At 41.3% G+C, this 13,411-nt stretch overlaps 1 protein-coding gene across 1 annotated transcript; it reads left to right on the top strand.

Annotated features, from left to right (window-relative positions):
- Positions 1-213: 213 nt before the first annotated feature.
- Il36rn (interleukin 36 receptor antagonist) lies at positions 214-3,510 on the top strand. The gene is made up of 4 exons (XM_013036324.1): positions 214-242; positions 1,753-1,838; positions 2,948-3,075; positions 3,286-3,510. Exons 1-4 carry the CDS (start codon positions 214-216, stop codon positions 3,508-3,510), a joined length of 468 nt encoding a protein of 155 aa, XP_012891778.1.
- The last annotated feature ends 9,901 nt before the right edge of the window (positions 3,511-13,411 follow it).

Genomic DNA, 13,411 nt, shown 5'->3' on the forward strand with positions numbered 1-13,411 from the left:
TCTGAGGTATTCTTTTGGGGGTGTTAGCAGTAGTGGAGCTTCAGCTGATCTATAACCGTAAGATCTATAACCTCTGTTCAGGAGAGGCTGATCCAATGCTAGAGGACTCAGGGGCCTGCTTGTTACCCAGACCTCTATCAGCACAGCCTTTTCTCTGTCTAAATTTTTTCTACTGTTTGTTTCAAAATAGGGTAGCCTACTGTGGAGCTCAAGATGGTCCTGAGTGGAGCATTGTGCTTTCGGTGAGTATCTGAACCTCTGATGTGGTAACCTTGAGGAAAGTGAGTCCCTGGCAGAGTAGTCCAGCCTAGTGAAAGAGGATGGGAGGAGCTCTACTTGCCCAGTTGGGGCTCTCACTAGTACACCAAGTAATCTGGGAAGTTGGGACCAGCATTTTACTGCCTTTAGGGAATTTCTAGCTTTCTTGCATATAGGAGTGTGACTGAGCAAGGCATCTCCATGCTAAGTAGGGGCTAGTAACCCCATTGTAGAGCTGCTGTACAGCTTGGCCCATTCATAGTGAGAATGGATCAGGAGGCCCCATTTTCTAAAATCCTACTGTTGCCTCCAACAGCAATGAATTGACATCTACCAGCCACTAGGAGGAAAGTACAATAAAAAAACACTAATCTGTCTTTCCATTCATTGGCATGTGCTGATTAGGCTCTCATCTCTGCCCCAGAATTTACAGTGCTGGGTAAGAAAAGAGTCCTTTCTCTTATTGAAGTCAGTCTGGTTCAGTCAGCCTTTTACCTCTAAGGCTTCTGTGGATTGAAAGTATTTGAAAAAATAAACATGCACAAACTGTTTTCTTATTATTTCCTTGAAAATGTAGTACAACAACTGTTTACATGACATTTATATGACATTAGGTATTCTAAGTTATTTGGAGTTGATGTAAGTACACGGGATGGGATGGATAGGTAATATTATGAGTACTTGAGCACCTGTGGCTTTTGCTGGAACTAATTCACGGTGGAAACTAAGGGTTGACTGTGTCCTGTTTTCAGAACGTGTCTCTGGGACTTAGTTACATGAGATGCTCTGATGGAGTGAAGGTGGGAGATAGCCTGTTGTAAAAGATCCACAGCACAACTCAGCTATCAACTGAGTCTTACCAGTTGTATAGCTAGTTTTATCATGTTTGGCCAAACATCAAACCAAGTTTTATACTACTGATGTTTTCTCTCCAAGTAATACTGGAAGAAAACTGCTTTTGGAAGAAAATCAACTAATTTCATCCATGAGAAGTATCTAAGAAAATTAAAATATTAGAATTTTAAAATACGTCCTCATTTTGGATAGAATATATGGCCAGATGGAAATAAATGTACCTTGAAGTTTTCAGTAATTATTGGTGAATCAGGAAGAGGTCTGGGTAGTATCTAACATATCATCTAGTCTAGCAATAAAGAGACCCAAGTTCAGGGAATGTAAGTGACTTGTCTTTTGTGGCCCAGCAAAAAAGGTAGCTGAGTCTAGGATCCAACTCACAGTCCAGCTTCCTTTCCAACAGAGCACAGAGAGGAGATTGGGTAGAATAGGAAAAGTTAAATAGGTAAAGGAGCATAAATGGGAGACCAAGGGGTCATCCCATTGTTAGGATATGGCTAGGAAGGAAGGCTGTGCTGTTGTATCAGGTACAATGGGAAGAAGGTAAGAAAATATGCCTGAGATTGGAGGACACTCTGGAGCCTGGGCAAGCTGGAGCACTAACCACTCCCCTAACAGAGTCCCTTCCTGATGTTTCAGAATGAAGGATTCAGCCCTGAAGGTGCTCTATCTGCGTGACAACCAGCTTTTAGCCGGAGGGCTGAATGCTGGGAAGATTGTTAAAGGTTGGTGTTAGAACATAACTGTGATTCTAGGCCTTTGAATCTTCTGCCTATAGTGGCTCAAACCCCAGGTCTGACATGTTGGAGAGTCATAAACAAGTGTTCTAGCAAAGCAAAGACCCAGGCCTTAAAATACCTAAGCCTCTGTGCAGAAGGAGAACATTTTTGAGAACAAGTGGTTTTCCATTTTGTCTTAGCAAGTGCTAAAGAAGGGATTCAATGTGCTGCCTGTCCTTACTCACATGTGGGTGGGCTTTGCCTCTCAACTCTGGGCTCATCCACTCTCTGAAGGTCATGTTCATCCAAAGTGGTGGGATCCAGACAGCAGATGGTGCTATCTGTCCTCCTGTTTATGCATGCATATGTATGCGCACAATGCATGCATACATGTAATGTGTGTACTCATAAGTGTGTATGGGTGTGTGGGGTGTAGAAGGATATACAGAGAGGAATGAGATATTTTCTGCCGACATGAATCTCGTGGAGATTGTGAGATATCTAAACAACTCTAATGGGAGGCTCATCAAATCAAGTTTCAGAGCTAGATGCTGGTTGGTGGTTTATCCCTGTAATCTTAGAAAAATAAGGTCTAAGGATAGTAGTTTGAAGCCAGGGAGAGCAGAAAAGTCTGAGAGACTCAGTCTACAAAATAACTGGCAGTGTGGCTCAAATAGTAGAGAGCCAACTGAGCAAGAATAGCAAACTAGCATGAGGTTTTGAGTCCAAGCCCTAGTACTGCTACGAACAAAACAAAAATGATCAAAACATCTGGAAAGAGGTATGAGAGTAAAGGGTATTAAAAGCAGTATTTGGAAAAGTAGTCTCCTGAAATTTATGGAAGACATGATGATTTGGCCCTGAGCAAGTGATTTGAGGTGGGGAGTGGTAAAACACAGTTCTGTGCCTTGATGTCCACTCTGGACTGGTTAACAGAAAATTGTCCTTCCCTGTGTGACAGCTGTTAAGATCCTTCCCTTTTTCCCAGCTTAAAGTCAGGATGCCTAACACTCCTGCCCAGAATCCAAGTCCTGCTGGTCAGAATCCAGGATTTGAGTTAGAATGGATAGACAGAAGGGGAGCCAAGTTTCCAATACCTTGTCTTTTACCTGTAGGTGAAGAGATCAGCGTTGTCCCCAATCGGTCACTGGATGCCAGGCTCTCTCCAGTCATCCTGGGTGTCCAGGGGGGAAGCCAATGCTTGTCTTGTGGGATGGAGAAGGAACCAACTCTGAAATTAGAGGTGAGTCCTATTGGGTCATCATCATCTGGGATTAAGCCAATAGATCCTGAACAAACTCTGTCTTGGTGTTCTGTGCCTGGGCACCTTGGGGACCCCTTACAAGTGGTGTGGATCATATCTTTATCTCTCCCCAATGGCCCTTGCCTTGCCTAAGCATCTTCCTACTGCCCCTACTCCTGTCCCTCACTCTTCATACCCTTCTGCTGGCAGCCAGTGAACATTATGGAACTCTACCTTGGTGCCAAGGAATCCAAGAGCTTCACTTTCTACCGACGGGACATGGGGTTCACTTCCAGCTTCGAGTCAGCTGCATACCCTGGCTGGTTCCTCTGCACTGTGCCAGAAGCTGACCAGCCTGTCAGGCTCACCCAGATTCCTGAGGACGCCACCTGGGATGCTCCCATCACAGACTTCTACTTCCAACAGTCTGATTAGGAGACTGTGTATCCCCTAAACTCCCTGGGCACTGTCAGCCTGGACAAGGACAGAAGTAATCTAAGAGTCCTATACTGGACTCCCACCACTGACTTACAAGGCACTCAAGTACTCTCTTTACCCAGTTTGGGTAAATTCTGAGATTTGGGGCACAGTCCATACATTCTTTCTCCACTGGGTACTATTATTGGAGTGGAACCTTGTAAGAACCACATGGGATAAACTGGGAGCAAACTAGGGGTTGGAACTGGTGAAAATCCTTTGTTATTGATGGTTTATGACTCAGTACCTCACATTTCCACTGGAGTACCTGTCAGTCCCCTTTGTGCAGGAAGTGAAGTGCCACATAATTAGGGACCAAGGTCCATAGCTGGCCTGGCTCTTTCTCTTTCCCTTCAATCCTGTCACCATGGGCTGCTGCTTTCTTCCATCTTTGCCTAGCCTGTGACCCTGAGGTGAGAGGGTAGTGGTATGGAGAAAACCGCTTCAGCTGAGAAGCTAGAAAGAAAGAGACAATCATGCCATCTTTAAAAAAAATGAGTCACAATTAAATGCTAGAGGCTGGTCTCCACTCATTTGGAAAGCTACTTATGGCTAATGAAATAAGAAGAGCATGTTACAAAGTAAAGTATCTTACTATTACATTTTTGTATTTTTAAAAATGCTATCTACATATTTCTGCATTAAAAAAGTCTGCCTCAATTGCTTGCATCAATTGTAGCAATGTCTGAATAGTGGCAGTAAATGAAACTTTTCTTTCTCTTTACTTATTTGTACTTTTCAAGTTTTCCATAATGAAAATGGATTACTTGTATAATAATAAGAAATTAACTCAGGCATCTGTGGTTCATGGCTGTAATCTTAGCTATTTAGGTGTCAGAGATCTGAAGATCAAGGTTCAAAACCAGTCCAGGCAGGAAAGTCCATGAGATTTTTATTTCCAATCTGCTGCCAAAGAAGCCATAAGTGGAGCTGTGGCTCAAGTGGTAGAGCACTAACCTTGAACACAAAAGCTCAAGGACATCACCTAGGTCCTGAGTTTGAACTCCAGGACTGGCACAGAAAAGAAAGAAAGAATGAAGGAAGGAAGGAAGGAAGGAAGAGAGGGAGAGAAGGAGGAAAGGAGGGAGGTAGGAAGAAAAGGAAGGAAGGACAGAAAGAAAGAAAAAAGAAAAAAAGAAGGAAAGAAGGAAGGAAGGAAAGAAAGAAAGAGAGAGGGAGGGAGGAAGGAAGGAAGGAAGAGAAGGAAGGAGAGAAAGAAAGACAAAAAGAAAGAAAGAGAGGGGCTGGGGAGGTGGCTCAGTGGTAAAGTGCTTGCCTTGCATGCATGAGGCCCTGGGTTCGATTCCTCAGCACTACATAAGCAAAAAGAAAAAAGCCGGAAGTGATGCTGTCGTTCAAGTGGTAGAGCGCTAGCCTTGAGCTGAAGAGCTGAGGGACAGCGCTCAGGCCCAGAGTTCAGGCCCCATGACTGGACCCCAAAAAAACGAAAAAGAGAGAGAGAGAGAGAAAGGGAGGGAGGGAGGGAACGAGGGAGGAAAGGAAATTAATCTTGTAAATATTGCAAACACCATTTTTTTTGTCGGTGTACCACTTGAGCCACAGCATCACTTCTGGTTTTCTAGTGGTTTATTGGAGATAAGAATCTCACGGACCTTCCTTGCCAGGGCTGGCTTTGAACTGTGATTGTTAGATCTCAGCCTCCTCAGTGGCTAGGATTACAGGCATGAGCCACCAGCGCCAGGCTTTGCAGACATCATTTCTAACCATTTTCAGCCTCTACTTTCCTGGAGCAAAGTTCAAACTGAACTGAATGTGGCTGCTCCGGGTAGCAGGAGCCAGGATCAAGAGACAGATCCTGACAAAGGCACCTTGAAGGATGTGAAGCATTTTGTGGTTTGAATCACCTGGGTAAGAGAGCTAGAGGAGGAAAACAAAACAACAGCAATAACAAAAGCACAAGTAATAAGAATAACAATCCATTCTGTGCTCTGTCTTGGAATGACCACAGCCTCTGAAATCCCAAAGTATGAGGCCACATCCAGGAGACCTGTTGTACTGGTTTACCAGTGCCCTTTCTTTCCACATCCTTATCCTGTTCTCAATCTCAGACTGTGACTTGACTTGGCTGGTGTAATTAGTTAAAGCAGGCTCATTCTTGATTAGGGTGGTAGACTGATTCCCATATGAGTAGTGGCCTTTGCAAAAGAGGTTATGGGAGGCACAGGGAAGAAGTCTATGTGAAGATAGAGGTAGGAGTCTGAGCACCAAGTGTGATGCCATAAGCCAAGGAATGCAAAGAGCTGTGGCAATCACCAGAAGCTGGAAGAGGTTTCCCTGGAACCCCACTGGTACCTTAATTCCTGACTTCTAGGTTCCTGATGTGGTAAAAGGCTATCGAAGCTGTAAAATAATTAATAACTTGCTAATGGCCCTCATTTCCTGGTACGCAGTGCTCTGTGTGAAATCTGTCTTACCCTGAACCAGTAACAGAAGTGATGATCTCTCCTCTTTCTCCTCTCCTTCTCCCTCTCTGTCTCTCATCATTCACTAAGGGGGATGTCAGTCCCATAGACAGATTCATGTAGGGATAATTGCTAACAGCCACTTATGTGTCTTCTGTGCCTTCAGTGACAGCAACCTCATGGACCCTAAAGCAGCACCATGATGCTCCAGGCTCCTGTCCTTTAGTTTAAAATCTCTTGAGCCGTTATGTACTGATAATCAATACTCAAAGAAAGACAAATATATAAATTCATTTAATGATGCATATTTTATATTTTCATTTTCTATCCCCAAATGAACACCAGCCCTCTCAAACCAAATATTCTGTTTTAAAGCTTAGCATGCTAAATATGTGAAATATTCTCTGCTTCTACAAGGTTCAGCTCATTCTTGACTACTCATATACATCTAACTCTACAAGCCAGGGTTTTTTTCCAATGCCCTACATAACCTCCTGGAAACTTTCAGTGGAAGCCAATGGAGTACTCTAGATCTGGGATCCAGGTATTCTACCTGCTGCTCACTCACTTGTCAGCCTAGCCTAGTTCAGAGTTTTTAGAGAGGCCAGCAAGATAGAGTCTCAAGGGGCATTCTTCACCAAGTGAAGCTGAGGTTCCATAGGCCACAAGGTGTATAGTTCTTACTATAACCCTCTCAAGGCTTCTGAGAACATGGGCTCAGGTGCCAGGCTGTATTTCTTTTCTTTTCTTTTCTCGGTCATGGGGCTTGAACTCTGGGCCTGGGCACTTTCCCTCAGCTCTTCAGCTCAAGACTAGCACTCTGCCACTTGAGCCACAGCACCACTTCTGGTTTTCTGAGTGGTTTATTAGAGATATGAGTCTCTCAGACTTTCCTGCCCAGGCTGGCTTTGCAAGATCCTCAGATCTCAGACTACTAGGATTACAGGCGTAAGCCACCGACGCCTGGCTCATGTCCTATTCATGAACTATCAATAGTCAACGTCATGATATACCTGTGAGATTGGTGATCTTCACATATACTCTCAGCTTAAAATATTACTTATATTTTAATACTTCCTCCAAGAAACTCTTGCTACGTTGAGATCCCTGGTCTTTGGCTCTGTCTGGCAATACCTTGTGCATACCTCCCTGCACTGTAATGAGCTGGCATGGAGTCTCTGGCTTTAGGGTGACCTTAATGTTGGGCTGCAACACTTTGTTTTTAAATACTTATTATTGTGCTTGACAAATGATAGAACTTTGTGAATATACAGTGTGGACACTCTTTCCCCATCCTGGAATATTTATTCCCTCTCCTCCACCCATACAAACCCTTAAGAGAATAGCTCCAATTACATCTTATTCTTGAAAATTCCTTGAAGTGATTTCTCAGTCATTTGTGGGAAAAGACAATTCAAAAAGACTTTAGCCTGAATGAGCTGACATTAATCAGGAGAGGGCAAAACACAAAATGCTATCTTTGGGGATGTGTATGCTGGGAGACTGTGTTCAAATGACAATGACTTAATCGTTTTAAGTTTCTGTAATTTTTTTCTATAGAACACAGGCCTGGGTCTATGTTTACAGAGGGGCCATGTCTACATAACATGGGGTTTGCACCTGCTATTGATATTGTTGAGGTTATAGGCAAGAAGCAAAAGTGCAAGAGTCATTATTCTGAAGAAACAAAACACAGGGAGCCCTCTTCAAACACTCAAAGGGACATACCTCTTTTTTGTTGTAATTCTAGAAAACTCAAGCAGGATCAATGATGAGTATATGATACAGAATCTTTTTCCCTAAATAATTCCGAAATCCATATAAATCATCTGCTTCTTCTACATGTTGTGAAGTTCCTAACTTGGAGTTGTTGAGGAAAAGCCTTACCAACCCATGTCTCAACAATGCTGTTTCATAGGTTTCTTCATTTGGAAATGATGATGTTATGATTCAGGTTATTTTACTTCAACAGTTTTTTTTGGTCAGTCCTGGGGCTTGAACTCTGGGCCTGAACGCTGTCTCTCAGCTCTTCAGCTCAAGGCAAGCACTCTACCACTTGAGCTAAAGCATCACTTCCGGTTTTCTGGTGGTTTATTGGAGATAAGAGTTTCACGGACTTTCTGCCTGGGCTGGCTTTGAACCTGGATCCTCAAATCTCAGCCTCGTGAGTAGCTAGGATTACAGGCATGAGCCACCAGCTCTGACACTATTATCCTGGATATACCTTTGGCCCACAATTTAGAGAGTATAGTATTTTAAACTGTTTTTTCACTAAACATAATGGCTCATGCCTATAATTCCAGCTACTTGTGAGATACGTGTTGGGAAAAATCACAATTCAAGGCCAGATGGGGAAAAACAGTTTGCAAGATTCTGTCTCAATAAATAGCCTGACATGATGGTTTATGCTTGTGGTCCTAGCTATGTAGAAGGTTGTAGGTAGTAGTATCACAGACTGAGGATGGTCCTGGGCAAAAACCTTGAGACTGTACATGAAAAATAACTAAAGCCATAACAGCCAGAGGCATGAGGTAGAATGCCCCCATGTAGACAGCATAGGGCCCTGAGTTCAAACTCCAGTACTTAAAAAAAGTCTTTAAATGTTTATTATTTGTTCCCCAGTTACAGATATTTAACAATAGAAACTATGAGCTGTATATCTTTGTCACACAGCAGTGTAAATGACTGATATACATCAAATTCATCACCTGATATAACACCTTAGACTTTGGCTCTTCTTATAGAACAATAAGAAATTGGGAGAAGTTATGAAAACTGAGCACTGGCATTAAAAAGGAAAAAAATATAGTATCCCCCACACCCCCTTTCTCATTTCTCATCCTGATGTCTTTAACTCTGTATGGAACTTTATAAATGACTTGAGAGAAGAAATTACAATAAGGCTATTATGCCCAATCTTCTTCCCTTAGGAAGGATGGATAGATGAATGGATGACAGATGAGAAGATGGGTAGATGAATAGGTAGATGATCTAATGGATGGATGGTGAATGGATAGATGGAAAATTAGATGTATACACCCAATAGTGTAGAGCACATGACATCTGCCCAATTTCAAGATGAATCTGAGGTCCATAACAGATGAGCTTCCCCTTGGACATCAATTTCATCAATGCAATATTTATTAAAACTTGTCAGTTGCACTCATTGAAAAGCACATTTTTAAACATTAGTAATGTATCAATTCCTATTCTCAGTCTGGCTCTCTGATCAAAGACATGCACTAGAAGTCATTCTGTCCTTGGCCTCTTTAGATGTATTTTCTTGCATTCACCACCTCAGCAAGCCTCAGATGGAGCCCAATGAGCATCAAAGATGTCTGACCCCAACACTGTTTGTCCACTGCAAACCACTAATAATATATTCAATGACAGTAGCAATAGAGTAGGGTTCAATGCCTGGCCTCTCCTAGGCTTTATGGGTGACTCTCTCCCCCTTCAACAAATACTCATTAATCTCCCCACCTTCTTATTATCCATACTGTATTCAATGCATTGTGAAATAGCTCTTCTTCCTCCCTCTCCTGGAGCCAATTGCAGAGATTGAAGCAGGGCTGACCCACCCTGACCTGACAATATAAACAGTGTTGATGCCTTAGAGAAATCAGTCTGAGGTTCAAGGCATCAGGGCTCCAGGCACCTAGGATCTGCAGGTCAGTGGTGGATGTGCAGTACTGATTCTCCTTCATGCTCTTCTTTTTTCTTCTTCCTCTTCTTTTTTTCTCCTTTTTGTCAGTATCTCTGAAATGTTCTTATGCCTCATGACATGGTCTCTAAGTAATAAAGGATCATTTCACATAACAGGGTGGGATGCTCAGTAAATCTGGGAATTCGTGTGGGATTGGGAAGTATAGATTAAGTCAAATCAAAATACTTAGGTATTCGGAACCACAGGTTTTAGGAAAGTCATGGAAGAAATCATCTAGGACAGTGGTGTTCAAACAGTGCTTGGTGATGGCTGGAAGTGTTTTAGAGGTCCAGAACCTCTTGCTTTAGTAACAGCAGCAATGTTCTGGTGTCAACATGTCCTGTGTGCAGAAGATGCAGATTCCTTTTTCTTCTTTACTTTCATTCAGTTTCTGTGTAAAATTTCAATATGAAACTTAACCCTCCCCCTAAAAAAAGAAACTTAAAACCATTTTGAAAAATAGTAACCTTGCTAAAACTCTCACTAAGTGGCCCGAGGATGAAAAGAAGAAAGACAAGTTGGTAGCAGAGCTATGTCTAGATTCCAGCCTCACACTCAAAGCCTGCTGTGTGTATTTCTGTTTTCTGAGCATTTAAGTTTATCAACTTTTACAAAGGAAACAACAAAATAATTTAGCAGGAGTGAACAGAAAGGGTACCATAGAAAAGAAAGGATTCATTAAGTTCAGAGTAATGGAATTATAGACATTTTTACCTAGAAAGAATTTAAGAACCATATTGTCTTTTCCTATTAATTTATATACACTGGACCTGAAGGTTGGCAGTTAAATGAGATGAGCTTGTATGTCTGAGCACTTAAATAGGTTAGTAATGAGACAGAACTAGACACTGAATATAGATAGATCGATTAATAGATAGATGCTGTGACCAATGATCTTAATCCTGAAAGATCTGAATGGATAGTGATAAGGAGGGATGACTTTTGAGGAGGATAATCAAAGATTACACTGAATATTCCCATTGAGAAGATTTTAAAAAGTATCATGTTGCCTGGTGAGGTAGTTTAGCATCTACAAAGAAGTGAGATACTATCATATGAGCAAATCAGGGGCAAATGGTGGTAAAATGGAAACCACTGTGGATTGTCCAGCTGGCAGGAGACAAAGGACAAGGGGGGAACCAATGTAACAGCAATATACATAAGACAATATATTGGAAAGATCTGTATAACTTGGGGGTGGGGTGGAGTGAGTGAAAGGAGGAGAAAAAAGAGGAAAGGGATAACAAGTTTGACAAGAAATATATTTATTACATTACTTATGTAACTGTAACCCCTCTGTATATCACCTTGACAATAAAAAATAAAAAACACAAAACAACCACAAAAACCTTAAACTTAGACCTCTAATTTATGCTATAGTTTTATAAATGTTGTACCTCAACTTTGACAAATGCAATGAATGCACTTTTGTAATTACGGAAAAGATGAGTTCCAAGTTTCTCAAATAGAATGGTTTGGATTAAAGGCAAAAAGTCAATACTATTAGTTACTATGGTGACTGAGAATGTAAAGTTATTTTTTAAAGTAATAATCCATCATGATGTGTTTGTTGGCATAGCAGACTTAAGGGAAGGAGATATTGGAGATGTTTTTAAATGCTTCTCAGCTTTGATGATGAGGGAAGTATTGTGGAAGTATGAGAAATAAAATCGAGAGGCATAGTGGATAGGAAAGAGACCATAATTAACCTGACCAAAGATGTATTTTGGTGAGTGTAATATCCTGTAGACTTCTGGAGATAAAGGAAGATATTCAGTTTGGGTCTGGGAGGCATTAGAACAAGGTAATCATTGAAGACTTGGAAGTCAATGAGTTGCAATTCCATTGAATATGAAATAAAAGTGCTTAAGATAGTTTCTTGTGTCTGTCAGCATTAGGGACAGCATTAGAAGCAGGCAAAATCTATAATGGGTCTGGGCCTGAGACAGAGAGATGTGAAGGGAGTCAATCCAGGTCAAGTGCTCTGAGATGGCAGTGACCAAATAGCAAAGGAATCAAAATAGTCTTCAGATTTGATTCACTATTGATTTGACTCTATTATTTGACTCTACTATTGATTTCATTTGGAGAGGAGAGACACTCCACAATAGATAAAATGTAGAGAATGAAGAGAGGAGTGAACAGATTTGATGTGCAGAGGAACATGGAGGGAGCTCAGGGCAATTTCTTGGTAGTATTTAATCAAAGACAGAATGATTGGAGTATGCTGAAAGAGGCTACATACATCTGGGAATAAGTGACAGGGAAAGAAAGATGAATAAAGATCAAACTCTAGTGAAAAGTCATTTGGGGGCCAATAGGGAAGGTAAATCATTATGGATGGAGTGTGTGACACAGTGCAAAGAGGGTCTCTGATGGACCAGAATGCAGCTTCTCATTCCTACTCATTCCATCTCTTTCTGGCCAGAACTCAGGCAGAGGGGACCTGATGTGGGAATCGGTAGAAGACACTGGAATATTGAGCTGTCCCTGGATGGGAGAGTTCTAGTACCCAGTTAAACTAAAGCACTACTCAACTTCCTCTAGTTCTTTGAGTTGATATTGACAAAGAATTGGATATTGACCAAGAATGGGAGACTGTCTGTCCAATATTACACAAGACCTTCCACTTTCTCTGCCCCCTCATTTTGAGCACAGCTACTTGGCTTCCCATATTTCTGCTTCCACAACTAAAAGAGGCATAAGTCAGGCTAAGAGGGATAGTAACATTGAATAGACTTGCATAGAGATAAAGCTACTGTTGGGATATCTGGGCTGAACATCCCAGTTATTTCTCTGTTACTCAAAGTCAGTCCAGGGACCAGCAATGTTCTCATCACCAAGTTGCATGTTCAGAACTGAGAATCAGGCTCCACCTTAGATTTTGGGAAGCATAATTTATATTTTAACAAAAGCTACTTGAGTTTATATGTTCAATAAAGGATGGCAAGCACTGAGCTAATTTTCTGATTCCCAAACCCGACTCACACTGGAATTATTTCAAGTCAAGACTTTGCAAACAAGGACCTAAAGCCAAGCAAATGGCGTTACCAAGATTCCCCTAGGTGATCTGGAACAGGCACACTTGGAGTTCACTGATTTTAACTGAGCAGTTTCTTAAAAAAATAAAAACATATTACAAAGAAAATTCATGTTCTTTACAGAAAAATTCTCATCAGATATTAAAACACAATCACTCATAATCAGCCATAGGTAAGAGTTGCATCAACACTAACAGTGTGTGTGTGTGTGTGTGTGTGTGTGTATGTGTTTGAAGACTTAAATGAGGTTGTATTATGCATATTATTTGTAACTTGCATTTTTCACTTAATATATTTGGAAAGCTTTAATGCTATAATTTTTTTGTAATGTTATCTTCAGTGTACACATATCTCTTATTTCATCGATTAGTCATACTTTTTAACTGTCTATTGCTGGACATTTAGGTTGTTTTCAACTTCTCTGTATTACAAAAAATGCAATGAACATTTTTATAACTAAATATATTGGCAAGTCAATTTTTTCTGAAATAAAAGCAATGCATGCAATCACAGCATATGTGGAATGTTTTAAGTCTATGCTCTATAATACCAACATCCATCAGAATTTTCCCTGTTATACCTGACTTTCAACAACTCCATATCAAGATCTAGGGATTAGAAATTACTTATCTAAGGTGACAGTGAACATCCAAAACGAGCTTTACAACATCGGTGCGGGGGGGGGGGGG

Source organism: Dipodomys ordii, unplaced genomic scaffold (genome assembly GCF_000151885.1).
Source record: "Dipodomys ordii isolate 6190 unplaced genomic scaffold, Dord_2.0 Scaffold271, whole genome shotgun sequence".
Classification (NCBI taxonomy): Eukaryota; Metazoa; Chordata; class Mammalia; order Rodentia; family Heteromyidae; genus Dipodomys; species Dipodomys ordii.